The following is a 16,680-nucleotide window of genomic DNA, read 5'->3' as shown; positions in this document are numbered from 1 at the left end:
AACCAGTGATAATCTATGCCTTAAATAGTCATTTCTGTCTCTTCTGTGTGCTCTTCTTACACCATTCCAAAACAGTTCTCTTTGCTGGAAATTAACGTTCAATTTCTTATGACCAGGATATCCTCCACATTTAATTGACCCTCTCATTTTGGTCCACGCACCTCTTTTAGTCTCTGGCAGAGTCAAGAGGCACACACAAGACCTCGGTTACAGTCAGTATCAGTACTCAAGCAGTTTGATGCAGGGACTTTTTTCATGTCTGTGGTGCTCCCATCAATATTCCCAGTCCTTTCTAGATTTCAGCATATTCATGTAAATCTTGGAGCATATTGGTGTATTCTTCCAGAAAACTTCAAGCATTTGCTATACATTTAACCAGCCTAAATGTGGAGATGAGCGCATTATCTCTGAAGATCTAATTATCTGCACGTCTTCCCCTGTCACTAGAAAGACAATCATTTTGCTAAAACATAACTATGCCTAGCTGAAATTAAAGAAGATTGAGAACTTGGAGAATTAATTATTTTTCTCTCTCTCTTTGTTAAAGATGAAGAGATTCCAGTCTGACAATCTCCCACTATAACAATGTTGTTTTCTGAATACAAGCCATTAGGAAGTGAAGTGACATCAACCAAGATGCTACATATCAGCACAGAGACAAAACATACATAGTTTTTATTCTGACTGGACAGAATTGCCTAATAAATGCCACTTCCTTGATAATGAAAGCCAGCAGAGAGGTACTGAAAGGTCAGTTAGAAAAACAAAAAACACAGGATAAAATTAAACGGGCGGTAAGGAAATGCCCAATGAACAGGCTGCAAAGACTGGACTGCACTGACTTGTAATGCCCAAAACTGAGCCAGCACGTTCCCAAGACTTAGGTCCTTGATAGCATAGTCTAGCCGCACTGCCTGGCAACGAGAATCTCAGACAAATGGTCATATGAAATCTGTTTGAGATTACAAAAAAAAACATTCATTCTCAAATGGCAGCGCTAAGCAGGACTTGATCAACAACAGGAAAAGCTAGCACAAATATGTTAGTTTCAAGTTTTATTTTTCATGATGGTGAAATACAGCCTCTTCTCAGAGGCAGCATCTGTAGAGCTGCTACAAACACACTTCATAATCTAATACATCACAGGTTTGGGAAAAGAACAAATAAAGCACAGATTTCACACCGCACTTGGGCATACTCAGCCATAGGTTACAGATAATTTAGAAATCATCTAATGTCATATACATTACACTGATCATTGCTCAGTCTTCATGCAACTTTATTTTTCTTACAGCCAACATTAGTTTTGGAAACTTCCTTGCTGAAAACAGTGTATTTTTCACTTTAAATCACTTAAAGGGTATTTACAGAAGTGTGCAAATTGCTTTGAAAGATAGAAACAAACACTTATACATAACATACAGAGCATATTCTATAGTTAAACATTTACTAAAAGGCAGATAATATTCCTATTACACTTTCATTGCCCAAAATAGGAGAATAAGTTATATAAAATAGACCATCTTATTTTCAGACACTTCCATTTCTGCAGATTTGGTCTTTGCAGCAACATTGCAATTAAAGATTAAGATTCTGTTCCTAAGATTCAGAGAAACCTCTTTAAATTCAATGGCAGCTTAACATGTTTGGTATAAATTACTTTTGTCCCAGATTTTCTGTACTTGGCACAAGCTAAAAAGAAAAAAAAAAAGCTGAGGGAGTGGGTAAGAGACAGTCTTGCATATTTTTTTCCATGAAAAAGCATCCTAATATATAAATTTTATCAAGTTCTTTCATGCAGACAGACCTGCTTGCTTGTCTTTTCAGATACATGTTACTGTTTGCACACACAACGTAGTAAACTCCTTGGGATCATTCACCAAAAGTAATTTCAGAAATAGAAGCAGCAGGGAAAAGCAGGGAAAATCACTTAGTGTTCCCAGTGCTTCTAAATGTGCTTAAAAAAAAAAAAAAAGTAATAAAAACTCCCCATAAAAAGTGCATGGTGACCTTCATGAACAAATCCAGAAGGCAGAAGGTGGAACACCTCACTTCAGTTTCCTCAGTCGTGAAGAAAGAAGAGTTATAGGAAAATCTTCAAAAACAAACTTTCATGTATATTAGTAATTATTCTGAGAGAAAAGCAACTCACTTTCTAAAATTTCATTTAGGCTATTTTTTAGTAGTACAAAAACTTTTATATACATCCTTAATATCAGAGAGAAATTATCTATTAGACAGTACAGAACAACAGGTTTAAACAGCTTTAAAAAGCTCTCAAACTGCTTTGTAATCCAAGCTTATTGCATAATAAAAAGAAAAAACTTTTTCTGAATATCTATGAAATTGAATTACATTACTTTTAACGCAGTCCTGCCTACAATCATAGTGTAGCTTGTGCACCCATTGCTATGCTAGTCAGTGCTTTTCACCCCAAGCACAGTGAATATTAGTCCTCAAAGTCTACCTTAACTGCAATTACATCTGACACATTTGGTATTTTTGAAGCCATCCAATTCCTTGATGAGGCAGAAACTGTATTGACACTTAACCCTATGCTTTTGGTCTACTGTTTATTGAGCTTTGGACATCACCTTAGTGCCGATCTTGATTAGGTTCTCCTGAAAAAAACAGACCACAGAGCCGTCTTCTAGGGTTGTCAACTTTTAAGCATAAAATGGTCAAATTAATTTAGACACTAAAGAAAATTGTGAAAGACGTGACAACTTGTAATCAAATAGAAGTGGAGAAGATGCTTTAAAATTTGGTTATTTGGGGTTTGAGCTAGTTTGAAAAATGCCATTTGTAAAAGGTAGCTGTTCTATGCTTTGAGAACATGAAAGAATGAAACGTCTTTGCAAACTAGAGTATTGATTAGGAAGTGAACATCTGAAACACTCCTAAGTTCCATCACACCACTGAAACATTCCACCTAAGTTTTGCTAAATACTGCCTCCTGAGCTTTATATTTAACACACATTAACTGCTACCTTCATTTTTGTTTTTGATTGTGGCATGCTTCGGAAACAGTACTAGAAAGGTTGTCCACTCCTTCCATTCCCAAGGTGTGCATTACAAACACAACGCACTCACTTATTTCAAAAGACTTCAGGTTAATATAAGATGAAAGATGTGCACACCTATGCCTATAACCTTGCAAAACTTCTCCACAGTAGCTGTCTTAGTGTTTTCTACAACCACATGGATACTCCTTGCAAAGAGTAAGATACTAAAGTAATATTCCACAGTGAGATAAAAACGTGTTAAAATAAACTGAATGTTCCCCCTAGTGATTACACTAGTGGAAAATCCCTCTGTGCCATGGTCTTCCTTAAATAATGTTAAAAAGGAGATGAACATCTGGACGATGTTCATTTAATGACCTTACATTTAACTCAGAAAACAATCACAAACATATTATTGGGGGCAAAAAAGTGTCAGGTATTGAAATCCAGCATTTGGAATTTTGTGCCACTCTCCCTAACCCCAGTGCTTCTCTTCAGAGTTTTGGTTTCTTTTTTAAACTGTGCTTTTAGTAAAAACTTCTCTCGAATTTTTCCCCATCAACTGCAGGCAGGGCCCTGAAGAAGCTCCTACCAGGTAAGAAATGAAATCCAAAGGTGTTTCAAGATGAAAGGTACAATCATGCTCTTACTCCCGTTTTTGTTGTACCCAAAAGCTGCCAAGCTAATATTAGCATTCCCATATCACAATTGCAATGAAGCTCTGGTAAATCTGGTACCTTTGGATATGCTCAACATCACAAACAAGTTAGGTATTTAAGATAACATGTATCTGCAGCTAGCAAAGTCCACCAGAATATTCATCCTCTTCCTCATCGGCATGAGAGCCCACCGTGGCTGGTCCTCTTGTCTTGTCTTGTGCAGTGTTTGAAGATTTCTTCTTGATCCCACCTCCTGGCACCACCAAGGTAAGACCAAGCTTGGCATACTGATAAGAAAAAGGTAAGTTTACTTTCTTTACTATCACAAAATAGTCTTGTTAAATTATACTGCGCAGAATTGACTAAAGTTCACAATTAACAAAGAAGTCACATTCGGTACAGAAAACAGACTGATGCTGCTCTCAGACTACACTTCACACAATTTAGAATAAGTGTAATGTTGGTTCATTTTTCAATCTCCAACACTTTGAGAAATGAGAAAAGATATCTGTATCATTACTGTGTATTATACAGGAATTTTGCCAAACGATTATAGAATCATCATAGGATGGTTTGGGTTGCAAGGGACCTTAAGATCATCTAGTTCCAACCTCCCTGCCATAGGCCATGGGCAGGGACACCTTCTGCTACACAAGGTTGCTCAAAGACCCATCCTAGCTGGCCTTGGATTCTACAGCTTCAGCTGTTCAAGCTTTTCAGGAGGAAATAAAAAAACACCACCAATATTTTCAGTGTGCACCACTCCACAGATTATCTTGTTAGTGCTCATTTAAGCCTTGCAAGTGTTTTTCTGTATAATTAGTACCTTGCTTTTTACTATTCAGCGTCGTAATAAAGTAATATTAGTCAACAGTGTTACAAAGTTTGGCATGTCATGTCTTTTCTTTCCTTATACCGTCTGCCTACAAATTTACAATTAAAAAAAAAAAAAAAGACAACCATACGGACTACTTTCTTAAAATGAAAAAAGCCTCTCACAAATTAGAGAGTAAGAGTTGAAAAAAGGTACCCAAAAGGCCAACTTGTAGACATCACATTCATTCTCTAATGTTTATGCGGGCAGCAACATGGTATTTCTGAGATAAACCACTAGCAACAAAGTGTTCTGGCCCCGTAACTAATGGAGCAAAAGCGAACTGTATTTTGGACAACTCTTTAAACACTCAGCATATTGATAACAACTTGCTCTTCCATCTAAGCCTTCCCACCATCAGCACAGAACAACAGTGTGGGACTTTACAGAGGCAGGCAGCAAAGTCAAAAAAAGAAAAAAAGAATTTTGCAGGCACAATGTAGGATGAAAGAGCAAGTCGCAATAAATGTATGGACCCTGCTTTCCTTATTTTCCTCTATTAGAGAAAAATCACCCTAAAAAAAATATAAAAAAAATCATAAGAACTACCCACTTACATCATTGTCCATATATTTGAAGAGTGGTAAGTTACAGACTTCCGAAACTTGATCCTGATCTTGCTGGTCATACCCTTCTAAAAGCTGCTCTAGTGCTGCACAGTCTTCACTTCCATTAAATCCTGGTATACTGGAGGAAATTAAGAGTTCATTTAGACATTTCAGCAATCTACTTGATGCTCAGCTCTTCTATCTTTAAATGCTGCTGATTACTAATCAGAAGAGCAGGCAGCTGATGAGAATCTGATGAACTACTTCATCAAACTGTCTAATGCTGATTTTTCCAGGTACATGGGTCATATCCATAAACTTCAACTTTCAGCAGTATTAGTTTGCTGAGAATTAGACCACAATCACAGCCAAGTCAAAAAGAGATTAGAATTTTTTGATTTTTCCTGACTAGTCAATAAACTCGTCTTCCATTTTACATACAGAAAAAAAACGTAACAAGTTTCTACATAACATACAAACTGAAGACTTAGAAAATATGACCACAATGTTTAAAGACGGATCTTAACAGCTTATTTCTAAAAATAAAGTAACTATTCAACTTACACATGTTCATGTCATTTCACTTAAAACATATAGTAAAAAAATGTGAAAAAGAGAAATCCTGCTTTTCTTCTTCTAACGTATAACAAGAGCAAGACATTCTGTACCAGGACAACGAGAAGCTACATGCTACAGAACTTTCTTCAACAAAAACATTTAGATTAATCTTTCCCTCGATCTAATCACCATACCAGACAGTTTAATTGATTAGACATGGATGCTGCTACTGAGCATTTTGAGATTGCATTCAACATTTCCACCCTCAAACTAACAAAATGTGGTAATGAAAATTTACAAATACAACTTTGTAAGGGGCTCAACACATGACATGGCAAAAAGATTCTGAAAAAAAAAAAAAAAAATCAGGGACATCCAGAAATCCCCACTTTTAATCCTGAACATTTATTTACAAATAGGTAATCCACATCTGTTTTGATTGAAAATGAGACATGCCAAAGGCTATCAGTAAGGCAAGAATTCCAGCTGTAACAGTATTCTGCTCAGGAAAAAATTGAAAAAAACTTCTAATTTTAATCTAATTTCACCTGTTGTACATAAGTATTTACTTACAACTAATTTTTTATTGTATATTCACTTACAAGTATCACAATGGTAATTACTGCTGAACCTGTTAAGAGCAAAAAAATATTCCTGATAGGTGGCTATCTAACAAAGAATGCTATTGTACTGTAAGTCAATAGACTTACAGGTTTAAAACTTAATGTCAGGGAGCATTTCCCTTGCTCTTTCATAAGAATAAATCACCATTACCGAAACATTCAGCTTAAAATTATAAAACATGAAGCAGACTTACCTATAACTTTCCCTCACACATCTTTCTGCAGCAACGTAATCATTTCTGTGAAGATGAACTAAGACTTGAGCAATAGTTTTCTGAACAAAAACAAAAAAAAGAAACTGATAATTTGTTAGAAAAAAAAACAGTAAAATATGAGAAAGATAATAGACTGCTAATAATTAGTGAGAAAAGATCATTAGGAGTCTTCAATGATTCTAAGATACTGGAACAAGAGAGTCAGAACGACATCATGAAAAAGCAGTAAGCCAGATCATCAGCTGGTATAAACTAGGTTATCTCCTCTAATGTTATAATGAACTGTTGCACAAAACTAGATAATGTTTTTCTTTTTGTGGTTTGTCATACAGGTCATGCTGACTACAAACCGAAAACAAACTATCATAAATCCTTATTTAGAACCAAAAACAACTATTTCTACTAAGAATACTGAAGAAATAACATCAAGCTAAACACAGACCAGAAGACAATCCTATTAAAAATACAGTAGAATATGTCCGTGATTCTCTTTCTCTCCATTCTCATTTCAAAATAAATTAATTCAGCTTCTAAAACAGAAGATTGGGCTTATCCAAATCAATTTGAAGGCCCATCCATAAATCAGTATAGTTCAGTGGTTTTGATAGCTCCCACACATAATAGCATCTTCAACATTGCAGTAGTGAAAAATACAGGTTGGGGAAGCATGAACAACCACACATTCTAATTATTTAACAAGAAAGATACCTCTGTCAAGAGGTGCATATTGTCAGACAGAACTCAGCAACTAGCTTACATTAGTTCCCCAGAAAGGCTTGAAATGCACTACCAGAAATTGTAACTTAGATTTTTACCTTATAGCACGTTGGATAATTTTCAATTTCCTTATAAAGACTTTTTTCCTTTTGAAGAGACAATGCAGCCTCATCTAATCTAAAACAAACAAACAAGCAAAAAAAACCACCACTCAGTTATGTGTATCAATACCAGCAAACAAGCATAATAAACCCAAGGCTCATTTTGAGCTGTTTAACTAATATACCCACAAAGCTTTCCTCAGTAAAAAGTGACAAAACAAAAAGCAGCAGCAGATCTTATTAAGAGTGTGTAAACATACATATATATATAGTCAACAATACATTTCGCATACATGCAGACCAAGAACACCTCTGGTATTCAGACAAAACTTTTCACAACATCATACAAGATGAATACCTCGTAATTTCCTCTAACAGATTTCTACATGTCATGAAGTCACTATAAGCAATCAGTATATCTGACGTCAACAAACAATGAAAAAACATAGTAGCTGGTTTCCAGTTTGAATACTCCTTTTAACTACTATATTAAACTTCTGCAAAGGAGTGATAGCACGGGAACTATAAAGTAGCAGAGCAGCCATGTTTCAGATGTTCTGCAGCTATGATGACTTGCTCTTTCACAGAACGATTTTGACATTAATTTATAAATTTATTTTTCTGACCAAAATTACGCAACAAAATAAAGCTTCTTAAAAGTAGCCAGAAACACAGATGCAGACGAAGAAACCATATGTTTCAGTAAAGCAAGTCTAAGCTGAACTGCAGGTCAAGTTTGGTGCCCATAATAAGTACTTAAAATAAGTTGCCATTGAGAAACCAAGATACACACTTCTTAGAAGTCCAGAATCAGAACACTGACAACAGATTTCTTTCCTCAGTTTCATAACTTAATTTCCCTGTTTTATATTAGATACCAGTAAAAGATTTCCAAATACTTTTTAAACATAAATGCTGTAAGAAAAAAAATCCTAAAGTAGTTTAGCAATTAGGGAAAGCTGATGTAGGCCCTTTATAGCTGCTCAGTAAACACAAAGGAAACAAAGCCTTAAAGCTCACATTCTCCTATCCCAGAACAGGTGACTCCTGGATGAACATGGTAGTCTTATACTCCACAGAAACTGCATTCAAGTTTGAAGTGCGTCTCAAAGAAGAACCATAAATAATGGTATATAAACCCAGCAACAACAACAAAAACCAAACCAAAACAAACTCACTGTTAAAGATTCAACTACATTTAAGAATAGTTATAAATACTAACAGTTATAAAGCTATACCTGCGTCCTCGGACTAGAAGTCTTGAAGCCTTCCCTAACATTTCTAATGCTTGCCGTAAACGTTCTTCATTCTAGAAAAGACCAAAGAGAATTCATATGTCCATATTCCATTTGCGTAGGATTAAGACTAATAGACAAACTAAATATGTTGTCTGTACCCCAAAACAATTATTCTGCTATAACAGTTCCCAAACTCAAGTGAAACATGAAGAGTATTGGTGTAGCCAAGTCCCACAGCCACCTCCTGTATGTATCTAGAGAGTAAAGCAACATCAACACAGCCTTGCAGACATACATAGGACAACCACCTATAGAGAAATATGCCAAAGACAGTAATTAAAAGGCTTCTGGGATTGGTGGAGCTTTAAGCAAACTCTTCATTCTGTGCCTTCAAGGATTTCAAACCGCTTTAGATTCCAGGACTCAACAGAAGCCATATTCCCTACGCTCTGGACAGATCAAGAAGCAGAAAATGAAAACATATAGGACTCAGATTTTGTCAAGTCTGAAACTGAGAAAAGAACTGACCCCTCACTTTTATAATCTCCTTCTCTACAGCACAAAAACCCTTCACCTTCATTACTCAGCCACTGATACAAAAGGAGGGAAAAATAATTTGAAGGCCATCCATGGGCGTTTTCTTAGCTTTACAGCTGATCCTAAACAGCAATTCATCCAAGTCATTTTTCTTTCTGGGATTGGAAAGTTCTTTGCTGGTGAAAGAAGAAAAAAAGTAAAGCTTACTTCAAACACTGATGCTGCTTGCTGATAGAGCTGTACAGCCTTCTCTGGACTCACATTTTCTATTAACCTGTGATAAACATAAGTAATTTCCCTTCAGATGAAAGCAGCAAAAAGACAGGGAGAAAACCAAAGACATTGCCCCACAGGCTTACTTTCCAGCCCGTTCCAGTGCAATAGCTGCTGTATCTGGTGTCCCATTCTCCAGGTACATCATACTGGCTTTCTCAATTAGCTGGACAGCTTCAGGGAGTCTCTGCATCTCCTGCAGAGGGAAACTGCCATCAGGAGCTGTGCTTATGAAGCAAATGGAACAACGCAAAACAAACTGTAACAATATATATTTAGAGGTTTCAGCTTATAAAAAAAGTGACAGAACACACAGTAATACAGAAATGCACCTTCTGCACTGCCACATATGTGTGAAGAACAAGTTTAGTAGAGTTTAAACTCACTGAATAACCATAGAAAGGGGGGCATAGCAGGCAGCCTTCTCACAGCCAGAGTCAGACCAACAAGTTCACTCCCTCTGAAGATTTCAGTCCAACTTAAAACTAAATTTTCTCACTCTCAGTCTTTGATTTCAGTCTTTCCATCTTTAAAATCTGATTCAACAAGCAGCTAGAGAGCAACTAAGCAGCAGTCCACACAAATACCAACCTTCCTGTCAGACTGGATTTGATCATCAGACTAAGATTCTAATTCGTATTTACAGTCTTGAATAGATTTGAAGGCTGAATACAAACTCCAAAATCACTTCTAAGCACCAAACTTAATATGCACTGATTTAGTGATGCCCAAATGATATCACCCAGTGATCTATAAAACTACTGACTCACTAATACACACTCATACAAAAGGTCACAGTCAGGATTCTCATAAGCAATCAGATTACAGCAGTGAATACTCATGATTAGAAGGCTAACAATAACCTGTCCCATGAAATTTGGAGGTGTCACCCACAACTCACTGAAAGGCCACACAACACATGCAGCATGGCTGAGGGAATAGATAACTAAACTAATATAATTTAGAAAATATGCATTTAACCATTACGTGATATATATATTACCCCTGTCAAGTAAGTAGAAATCTTTTTTCTTTCACAAATAAATAAAATATTTCAAGCAAAAATGCTATTCCACTGCCCCATAATACAAGTACCAATGGAACAAACAGGTAAAACAAGACTGCCTTCTCATACTACAGCTTCCAAATTCTGACAGACATTCTTATTTTTCTTTCAGAAATAAAGAGACCCACATCACTTTGTTCCTGTGAGATAACCTGATTCTACTACCCCTCTTTTCAGGACTGTGCTTTAACTGATATCATCAGTAAAATTAGTATTTGGTCAAGTGTAAAGAAGCTGTAACAGCGCTAGAATATGAGCTTTTATTTCTCTTACTTCAATCTACTGCCCATCCATGGGGCAATTAGTTGCTTCCCCATTTAGGGCAAGAATTTCTGGTAGTTTAGAGCAGAAGCACCAGTCTTCAGTCACCCTTTGACAAGAGGCCCTCACCTTTCTTTCTACAAAAGGAAAACAAAAAACTGTTTCCAATTAAATATGCAGGTTCCCTGAACTACTTGAGGGTATTGGTGGGGACTGTAAGTCAACAGAAGAACGGCACTGTAACATGCAGTTTGTTCGCATATATCTTTAAAATGGTTGGGTAAGATAAAACTATCTATTCACTATAAAAGGGAACTTTTAAATAAGATCTAGTAAATGAAAATACCTTTAGCATCATGCCAGCTTGTTCATAAGCTCTGCAGAGAAAAATTTACAATTTAGTTAGATATGGTGTATTTCAGCAAGCTGTAAGTATACAGCAAATGTTAACCTGCATCAGCTACCACTTCACTGTTAATAATTTGAAGATATTTCAAGTGTTAGAAGTTATGTGATGAGACAATACATGTGTGAGGTTATCTTCCACAAATAAAGTATTTCAACCACACCTTCTCATCTCCCCAATAAAAATCTGTTCTCATGATCTGACCACAGGTAATATTTGAATTGTCATTACCCGCTTGCTTTGAAGTATTATTTAAATTTCATTGTAAGCTCAACAGTGCAGAATTTCTAATTTATAAAAAAAATAAGAAAAAGACTTGATATCAAAAGGTACTGAAGATTCTGAAAATCATTTCTTCAGATAGCCATTGCAGGTTTTCAGACCATCCTAGCCTGTGTTTTCATTAAATTGATTTTGAAATGGTGAAATCATTTGAACCATGCCATTTACTACAGTGAGATCAAAATGATAGCTCATGCTTCTACCATAAATCAGAAAACTTGTTTCAGATTAGTTGGTGGCACCTGTACTTACTTGGCAGCATGGAAAAGTCTGCAAGTAACATTGTCAAAGTCAAGGACAAAATCCATAAAATTATAATGAAGAAAACTTGTGTACAAAATCTTATGTAACTACTAGTTTCAAAACAAGGACTCCCATAAATGCAAATAAAACCTGTTTTACGCAAGGTATCAAAAATACACGCATCTAAGGACAAAATAAATGCAACATGCTAAAGTATAATCACACATATAAAGTTGTAAAAATCTTATTTATTTAAAAACATGTTCCTGGTTACTAAATACTGCCATGAGCATTGCAATAATGTCAATTCAATTTAATTCATACTGTTTGTTTGTAGTAATTCAAAAATATTTATATATTAATTTCTGAAGTAGTACCTAGGCATCTCAGGCACTGACCAGCACCTTATCGTGCCAGATATTATTTAAAACAAGTTTTTTTTTAGTTTTTCCACTTACAGCACACAGGAATAGTCTTCTAGCAGAGAACCTTCTTAGATTCGCACAATGAACATATGTATATATTAAAAACATTTTCTACCAACACCCATTACCCCATTCTACCATTCTAAGTAGCAAACAGTCAGCTTCTTGGAAAAAAGACAAACAATGAAAAGATACGCTTTATTGTTTTCATGTGCTTCAGCTTCTCGCAAACAGGCTTCCCTTGCCTGGTCAAACTGCTTAGCATTCTTAAAAGCCACAGCTGCAAGAAATTAAATAAAGTTCTCATTTACAGTTTGCCTTTTACTTTTTTTTTTTTTTAATTGCTTCTGCTCAAGTATTTAATCACCTAAAGATTTAAACAGACTCTTTAGATAAATTGAAGGGCTTGTTAAATTAAAAAATAATAATAATAATCCCATGACAGTCCTCCTTGCTTCATTAGTCACTTAGTTATCATTGAAAACATTTACTGTCAACACTTGCATAACATCACTGTACCCTATGTTATACATAATCCAGTCAGATGGATTTAGGAACTCTCTCATTCTGCATTTTAATTGTAAAACTATATATATATATATATATATATATATATGCATTTCTGTAGTTTTATATATATATATTTATATATAAATGTATATATAGGTTTAATCAGTAGAGATTATACAAAGTCAGTAGGGTAGTGGTCACACATACCTGCCTTCCCATATTCGGTAGCTGCACTGTCATAATCTGGTTTCCACTTTAAGAATCCAGTTTTCAGACTAAAATACAAGAAGAAAGGGTTATTAATAATTACTAGTATTTTTATATGTTATCTTTGCAGCATTTAATATATATTTAGAACTTTAGACGACCTCTGAAGTGACTACTCCTTTTCCAATACCACAGTGGCATCACAACTGCAAAAATAAATGCCAACATCGTTTAGCATTGCGTAAAGCACTGCAATGATCTCCTGAGTTACATGCCCTGTCCTAACGTGCTTCTAAATTCATCCCTAAAGAGTCATCTCAAGCCCAGCTCCACAGCAGTAGGAACTCAACAAAAGAAAAATACTTCTACTTGAAAATGAACTGTCAGACTCTCCATTCCATACACAAATGAAATAATTTACCTCCCAACACAAACACAAAGCCTCACGAGTTTATCATTAGTATGTCCACAACAGCTCATGACACTTCATTGGTGCTGCACATATATAAACATGAGGAAAAACTATACATAGCAAAGCGAGGTGAGTCATCAGGCAATGCTGAACTCAATACTATGATTTCCTTATTTAAAAAAGAAAAAACAACAACAACAACAAAAAATTGTAACTCTAAAGTTCATTTTAGTATCTGTTGTAGACTGACATTTTGGATACAATACAAGCTCAACACAGAAAAAACATTGTGTATAGACCATATGTTGGTTTTGTAATCTTACTTGTGCTTACCACAGCACACAAATCCAATGCAAGCTTTCATTTTGTATTGTTTTTATCACAGTATTATTTTTATCACAAAAAGCCTCAATTTCATTTAACTAACATACACGAGCCTTTAATCTGCACACAGTTCACGAATTTAGTGTGTTTTATGTCAGACGCTTTCCAAGATATGCTTAAAATGAATTCTACTGAAAGGCATTTTTCATCAGGTAATTTGAAAAGAATACTTGGTACGCATTTGTTGCTGCAAAGTGATCTCCGTGCTATCACGCTACTTTCGATCCTTGATTTGGGGACTGTCAGGTAATCTCTCCACTATCCCCCGACTTTCGATCCTCAATTTCAGGACTGCCTGTCATTATTTATTTATTAATGATGTTACAGTATGTTTGGAACAGTCAGCTCTACTGCATCTGTACAGCAGATGTGAGCAAAACGGCTATATTCAGTGCTCAAACACAGATAAAAAGACTGCCACACGTAGACGCGAAGTCCTTTAAGTTACACGTCAGCACAGGTCTTTGAGGCCATCTAAACGGAAACAGGCAGGAAACACCCAAGCCAAGGAAGGCAGGCGGGGTGAAGCAGCTTTATTCGCCACAACCAGCCCCTGGGGGGGGGAGGGGGGCCCCGCCGCCATGTCAACCCCCCCCCCACCCCCCCGAGGTCACGTCGCCCCGCGAGACCAGCCGCTCCGCCAGGGGCATCTTGGGAGGCGTAGTTCTCCCCTGGGCCTCCGCTCCGCGCACGGCCGCCGCCAGAACTACAACTCCCAAGACACCTCCAAAGCGCCCCGGCCGCGGCCCGGGGGTGAGGATGAGGAGCCGAGCCGCCCGGCGGGCGGCAGCCCCGAGGCACGGGGGCGAGCAGCGCGCTCCGCGGCACCCGGCTCGGGCAGGAGGCGGCGCGGTGCCCCGAGCCACAACAGCCAGGTAGACCTGGCAGCCGAGCCGAGCCGTCAGGCGCCTCGGCACCCCGCCGCCCCCGCTGCCCGCTCACTATTTCTCCGCTTTGGCGATGTGCTCCAGGGCCTCGTTTATCTTCTGCGCCGCCATCTCGCGGCCGGCCGGCCTGCCCCCGCGCCGCCGCTACGGGCCGCCGCTACGGGCCGCCGCTGGGATCACGGCGCCGCCACGGGAGGGGACGGCTCCGCCGCCGCCGCCGCCACACTGCGCATGCGCCGCCGCCGCAGGGGCGGGGCGTGCGGCCGTTACGGCCGTTGGGGCGGTTAGTGGTGCCTGAGGGCGGCGCTGAAGGGCTCAGGGTAGGGGCTGTGGTCGGGGGCCTGCTCGCTCCTTGCTAGCAGCAGGGAGCTGGAGGGCGCGTTGGCGCTTGGAGACCCCAGCCCCGTCCTGGCCAAGGCCATTGGAAGCTTTTCAGAAAATAAAAATGAGGGCAGGCGTGTTTTTCCCAGAGCCTCCAAAGGGAGGATGGTTTCTGGTAGAAACGTGCAACTCATAGGCAAAAGGCTGAAAAGGACCAGACGTCCTCCTCTGTGACAAGCCTCCAGAGGCCTTTCCATGGAGACAGATCTCTAACTCAGTTGGTCTTTGTACGAGGCTGCCCCCTGGTCCAGGTGGCACAGAAATCTAAAGCAGAAGAAACGAGTGGAGGTTGGGCACACCAAACCTTCTAACATAAGCTGTGCAATCATGCAAATTAACTACCTACATACTCAGTAACTGAGAGTGCTGAAGTCTGCCTTACCGCTCGTATTTTCAGTTTCTTCCAGTCCATATTCCCTGATCCGAAACGTTAAGTAACAGGAGATCAGTGAACGGATCCAGAAAGGTGTTCATTCTCCAAGCTTGGATGTCAGTATTGGCTCTCACTAATCTAAAGAAGATAAATAGTTATCAACAAGAGAGCAGAAAGCAAAGTGAAAAACTGCTTAAACTTGCAAAACTTTATCAGACCATAGGAGTCATTCAAAGTCCATATTGCTGATAGAAATCAGATCTTTGTGATTTCTTCTACCTTAGCTGGGGAAAAAAACAAACAAACAAACAAAAAACAGTATCGACATGGTTTGTTTTGTGCTACATAAGCATCAGACTCATGGTTCCAAATTGCTTTTCCCTCCTTTACCATCTCCCACACTCCTCTGATGACATGGAAATTTAATTTTCTAACTTTGGTTCTTGCTCTGCACTTGAGAGGCTATCTATAGCAGATGGTGGAAAATCCCCACTAAGTCTTAACATACTATTATTCTGTATCCTAGAACAAAGTAGGAATAATAAATATATATATATATTATTATATAGATAAATAAGAGGTTTTCGTTTTTTTTAACTTTCAAAAGCAGAACAGAGTGTACACTGGGAGTACTGGGAGGAAACAGGTAGTCCTGCACAATGCATATGCAAGAAGGTGGCAAGTGCTCACAGATAGCAGGTAAAACATACTGGATGATGGGTGAGAATCCTGTGTCATCGTGTCTGTCTTGCCTCTGGCAGCCAGGATAAATCTGGCACTATAACCTTGCTGCAGTGTCTTTCTAATACAGCTGTGAAAATGTAATTATAGGCCTGATGCATTAACAGGCAGAATAATCTCAGAGATCACTTCTGAAGATCCCAGTGAGTGACCTGGTTTTCTGTTTGTTTGCAGTACTGTTCCTGGCCTGCTGTTTTCTCTTTAATATAAAGAGCCGTTCACTTCCTTGTGAGACTACACATGTGCACTGTCTGGTTACACTTTTTACTGGAATGACCAGATGACAAGTTTCCAAGGCTAGTATTAAATGAAATAGGATATTCCTGGGTAGCTTTTATTTTGTAGACATGGAACCTCCAGAGATTCTGCATCTGGGAAGGATCATATCACAGCATCTGTTGCCTGCCTGTGAACTGGCCTTTGGTATTTAAAAATACCCAGGTACAATGTGACAATTTTTTACAGTGATGGCATTCAGAATGACAAGCTTTTGTATTGTCTTCTGCCTTTTGTTTACCAGGTGTGAACTCTGCAAATAGCTGTACCAGTAGAAGCCACCGATCAGTAGCCAGTCCTCAGATTTTGTCACTGCACCTTGCGGAGGATTTCTATCTCCCATCTAAACACTTGCTCAGGTATACCATATCAAACAAAGGCATGCTATCAAAAACAAGCTGTACATTAACACAGTTTTTGTTTGTTTGTTTGTTTGTTTGTTTGTTTGTTTTTCTGAAATGGGTTAAAAAACACCTGT

The 16,680-nt window shown here is 38.1% G+C and overlaps 1 protein-coding gene across 2 annotated transcripts; it reads right to left on the bottom strand.

Moving 5' to 3' along the window:
* Positions 1 to 1,040: 1,040 nt before the first annotated feature.
* Positions 1,041 to 14,632, bottom strand: NAPG (NSF attachment protein gamma). Of its 2 annotated transcripts, XM_035317597.1 has the most exons (13): positions 14,609 to 14,632; positions 14,487 to 14,577; positions 12,749 to 12,816; positions 12,227 to 12,311; positions 11,616 to 11,633; positions 11,022 to 11,052; positions 9,435 to 9,544; positions 9,283 to 9,349; positions 8,539 to 8,609; positions 7,298 to 7,376; positions 6,462 to 6,541; positions 5,096 to 5,225; positions 1,041 to 3,951 (listed from the first exon to the last, which is right to left on the bottom strand). In XM_035317597.1, exons 2-13 carry the CDS (start codon positions 14,540 to 14,542, stop codon positions 3,802 to 3,804), a joined length of 945 nt encoding a protein of 314 aa, XP_035173488.1. In that variant the 5' UTR covers positions 14,543 to 14,577; positions 14,609 to 14,632; the 3' UTR covers positions 1,041 to 3,801. The 2 variants fall into 2 exon arrangements, with proteins under 2 accessions (XP_035173488.1, XP_035173489.1); XM_035317598.1 differs by lacking the exons at positions 14,487 to 14,577; positions 14,609 to 14,632 and having other exon boundaries at positions 11,616 to 11,643; positions 12,749 to 12,787.
* Between the last annotated feature and the right edge of the window lie 2,048 nt (positions 14,633 to 16,680).

This window comes from Oxyura jamaicensis, chromosome 2, assembly GCF_011077185.1.
Source record: "Oxyura jamaicensis isolate SHBP4307 breed ruddy duck chromosome 2, BPBGC_Ojam_1.0, whole genome shotgun sequence".
Taxonomy (NCBI): Eukaryota; Metazoa; Chordata; class Aves; order Anseriformes; family Anatidae; genus Oxyura; species Oxyura jamaicensis.
Note: the sequence above shows the minus strand (reverse complement) of the source record. Positions and strands in the feature narration are given on the sequence as shown.